This window comes from Ceratina calcarata, unplaced genomic scaffold (genome assembly GCF_001652005.2).
Source record: "Ceratina calcarata isolate Rehan_Ccalc_2016 unplaced genomic scaffold, ASM165200v1 scaffold100.2, whole genome shotgun sequence".
NCBI classification, from domain to species: Eukaryota; Metazoa; Arthropoda; class Insecta; order Hymenoptera; family Apidae; genus Ceratina; species Ceratina calcarata.
The window spans coordinates 31,189-35,117 of record NW_017130863.1 but is presented as its reverse complement, the minus strand read 5'-3'; the positions used below and the strand labels follow the sequence as shown (position 1 = coordinate 35,117).

Here is a 3,929-nt window from a genome sequence, read left to right as displayed (position 1 = left end):
TAAAATAGAATTATTACAATAAACTATGAAGATAAATCAAACAACAATCGAACCAGGCAGCGGGGTTCGTTCCTCTTCATCAAATCGTGAAACGTTAATCGTCTGCGCAATTTTCAATCGAGTCTCGATGGCAAGATCTCCTTTCCAGTTTCGTAGAATTAGAGAAATATCGTCTGTATGAAATAAATAAGTATTCTGGAGAATGAGGGATGACATCTCCAAGTCCGATAGATAAATATGAATTGGATCTAATCGAGGAATAATTAATTTCCTGTCGATAACAGTCAATCGATTTATTCTGTATATATCCTCGCTATTTTTAACGATCCATCCAGATTCATTCTCTCCTTGGTATAAAAGTACGCCATACTACAACTCTTCTTTAATTTACAATTTATTCGAATGAAATTGTTCGTTAATTCGGTTTGCCAGATAATTTTTTTATTAGCTTATTTAATTGAGCTTAAATTATTGCACATCGTATACTCTCTGTACGGTCATCGCCATTCATCGCCTTCGTCTCGTTATTCGGTATGGCACTTGGACTTGTTTACAAAGTCGCTGCGCTAGCAATAAATTTAATCGGACGCTAGCTATTAAAAGTCGTGCGCATTTATTATACTTCTCTAAATCGGTTCGCGAGATTTTTAGTTTTTATCACCCGAGGACGTGTCTCCCAGGGGATGTTATATAAAAATTCTTAGCTCTCGCGTAGTACGGTTACGATCTCTTGAATCTATAGATCAGCCTCGAAGAGTTCTAGAAAGGGTGTCGCGTTTCTGAATTCGTATCACAGAGCCGGGTTATCGATTGCAAACTATCGATCCACCGTGTGACTCGCGCGGACCAGTTAAACACATTAAAAAAAAAAAAAAATCGAAAACCCTGACGTCTCTATTATCAGATCGGTTCCTATGGATCCTTCGAATGATCTAGGCTCAGAATTTCAAGATCTAGGAATCGTATAGTAATCCGCGAATCGTTCGCGGTTTCATTATAACTATAAATGCAGAGATTGTGAAACGTTTCTCAGCGATTCCCTGATCATCATCATTGAAAAGCATCGCGGAGCTTCTCTGTCCCATAAAAAACAATCACGTTGCAAACAGTCTAACGTTAGAAGTCGTTGTCCCAGCCGGAAATGTCGTCAGGCGGGGGTGGATCGGAATCGGGAGGATATTCGTCGAAGTTCGTCGTATCAGCGGCGTTTTGAACCCTTGGCATTATCGGAGGCTCGAGCGTTCTGGCTCTCAGTCCTTCCCAGTTGAAACCATCGAACCACCTACATGAACAATTAATCCTTACGACTGTTCTCCATATCATTTTTAAATGTGGTTTCATACACTTACTTGTGTTTCTGTATTTCACTAATGCCGCCCTTCTGGTAACCGAGACGTTCTGCCGGATTATCCCTAAAATCAAATAGAGAGATTAAGTGATTAATATGATAATAATTTATTTTTATTATTCAATTTTTAATTAAAATTTAATACCGAGAAATATATACTGAGAAGGATTTTTAATTTCTCAGAAAATCTTCTCTTATTTAATTACCTGCAAAGTTTTTTAATGAGCGCAGTGGCGTTTCTTGTTATTGACCTCGGGAATTCGATGGCGTCGATACCCTTTAATATGATATTGTAAGTCTTCATAGGATCTCCTCCGGTGAATGGTGGTGTCCCGGTCAACAATTCGAACATCAGGACGCCCAGAGACCAGTAGTCTGCGCTAATATCGTGACCTTTGTTCAGAATAACTTCCGGCGCCACGTATTCAGGCGTGCCGCAGAAAGTCCAAGTCTTCCTGCCGTGATCCAAACGTTTCGCAAAACCGAAGTCGACTAGCTTCACGTAGCTGAATAGTAGAAAATTATTGAATGTATACAATAATTTATAAAAAATCTTAAAATTTTATATGGTGATATGAATAATTTGAAAATTCATNAAAAAAAAAAAAAATCGAAAACCCTGACGTCTCTATTATCAGATCGGTTCCTATGGATCCTTCGAATGATCTAGGCTCAGAATTTCAAGATCTAGGAATCGTATAGTAATCCGCGAATCGTTCGCGGTTTCATTATAACTATAAATGCAGAGATTGTGAAACGTTTCTCAGCGATTCCCTGATCATCATCATTGAAAAGCATCGCGGAGCTTCTCTGTCCCATAAAAAACAATCACGTTGCAAACAGTCTAACGTTAGAAGTCGTTGTCCCAGCCGGAAATGTCGTCAGGCGGGGGTGGATCGGAATCGGGAGGATATTCGTCGAAGTTCGTCGTATCAGCGGCGTTTTGAACCCTTGGCATTATCGGAGGCTCGAGCGTTCTGGCTCTCAGTCCTTCCCAGTTGAAACCATCGAACCACCTACATGAACAATTAATCCTTACGACTGTTCTCCATATCATTTTTAAATGTGGTTTCATACACTTACTTGTGTTTCTGTATTTCACTAATGCCGCCCTTCTGGTAACCGAGACGTTCTGCCGGATTATCCCTAAAATCAAATAGAGAGATTAAGTGATTAATATGATAATAATTTATTTTTATTATTCAATTTTTAATTAAAATTTAATACCGAGAAATATATACTGAGAAGGATTTTTAATTTCTCAGAAAATCTTCTCTTATTTAATTACCTGCAAAGTTTTTTAATGAGCGCAGTGGCGTTTCTTGTTATTGACCTCGGGAATTCGATGGCGTCGATACCCTTTAATATGATATTGTAAGTCTTCATAGGATCTCCTCCGGTGAATGGTGGTGTCCCGGTCAACAATTCGAACATCAGGACGCCCAGAGACCAGTAGTCTGCGCTAATATCGTGACCTTTGTTCAGAATAACTTCCGGCGCCACGTATTCAGGCGTGCCGCAGAAAGTCCAAGTCTTCCTGCCGTGATCCAAACGTTTCGCAAAACCGAAGTCGACTAGCTTCACGTAGCTGAATAGTAGAAAATTATTGAATGTATACAATAATTTATAAAAAATCTTAAAATTTTATATGGTGATATGAATAATTTGAAAATTCATAGGAATTATTGAAATGATACACGAACATCCTTAAAATAATTAAGTTCGCTCTTACCCTTGGCCGTCCAACAACAGATTCTCCGGTTTGAGGTCTCTGTAGATAATATTTCGCGAATGAAGATAATCGAAGGCCTCGACGACGCAGGCGGTGTAAAATCTAGTCGTCCCGTCATCGAAATGACCCTTGTCCCTCAGAACAGTCCACAGTTCTCCGCCGAGACAGGCCTCCATCAACATGTATAGATACTTCCGGTCTTTAAACGTTTTGAACAGTTTCACGACGAAATCGCAATCGGCCTCGCCCATTATCCTCTTCTCGGACATGATATGCTGTTGCTGTCGCGTTTCCACGATCTGTGCTTTTTTCATCTGTTTCAACGCGAACGACCGGCTTCCGTCGCCGGCTATTTGGACCAGTTCCACTCTTCCAAAACCGCCCACTCCTAGCGTAGCCAGTGGTCGTAGATCTTGCAATCTCAGGTCTCGGAATTCTTCGTTCAATCTACGTATCGGATTAGAATTTTTATTATAAAACAGTTCAGACTCGTAGATCCAGTTTTTATTTTAATTAAATATACTAAGATTGAGTATTTTATAGGATTTGCTATATTATTATGCACATTTATTCGTTTAGAATCTTTTGCATAATCTCAGATCTGGTACTTACTCTACTCTCCGATCCTGAGCGAGCGTGAAACACGCGTAAATCAGGAATTATATTCATAACGAATGTAAGTCAATCAATTACGATAATTAGCAGACTGCGGATTTTATGCATACGTAAAAAATAGAGAGAGAATGGATGTATCGCGTTGCACAAAATTCCACAGTCTATTAATTAGTATTAACAAGACTCAGGAAAATTATTATAATACATAAACTAAGTTAATAAGGAATTCCCAGC

General features: G+C 39.2%; 2 protein-coding genes across 3 annotated transcripts in view; both read right to left on the bottom strand.

The window, feature by feature from the left end:
* Positions 1-278: 278 nt before the first annotated feature.
* On the bottom strand, positions 279-2,146 carry LOC108631113 (cGMP-dependent protein kinase, isozyme 2 forms cD5/T2-like). The gene is made up of 4 exons (XM_026819235.1): positions 2,107-2,146; positions 1,555-1,906; positions 1,350-1,412; positions 279-1,282 (listed from the first exon to the last, which is right to left on the bottom strand). The coding sequence occupies exons 1-4, from the start codon at positions 2,144-2,146 to the stop codon at positions 1,117-1,119; spliced, it is 621 nt and encodes a 206-aa protein (XP_026675036.1). The 3' UTR covers positions 279-1,116.
* The window catches only part of for (cGMP-dependent protein kinase for), a 29,892-nt gene continuing 27,929 nt past the window's right edge, over positions 1,967-3,929 (bottom strand). For both annotated transcript variants that reach the window (XM_018035850.2, XM_026818564.1), the window contains 4 exons: positions 3,081-3,527; positions 2,637-2,936; positions 2,432-2,494; positions 1,967-2,364 (listed from right to left, as the gene is read on the bottom strand). In XM_018035850.2, coding sequence (XP_017891339.1) covers positions 2,199-2,364; positions 2,432-2,494; positions 2,637-2,936; positions 3,081-3,527 — 976 coding nt within the window. In that variant the 3' untranslated portion in view covers positions 1,967-2,198. The remainder of the gene's footprint in view (positions 2,365-2,431; positions 2,495-2,636; positions 2,937-3,080; positions 3,528-3,929) is intronic.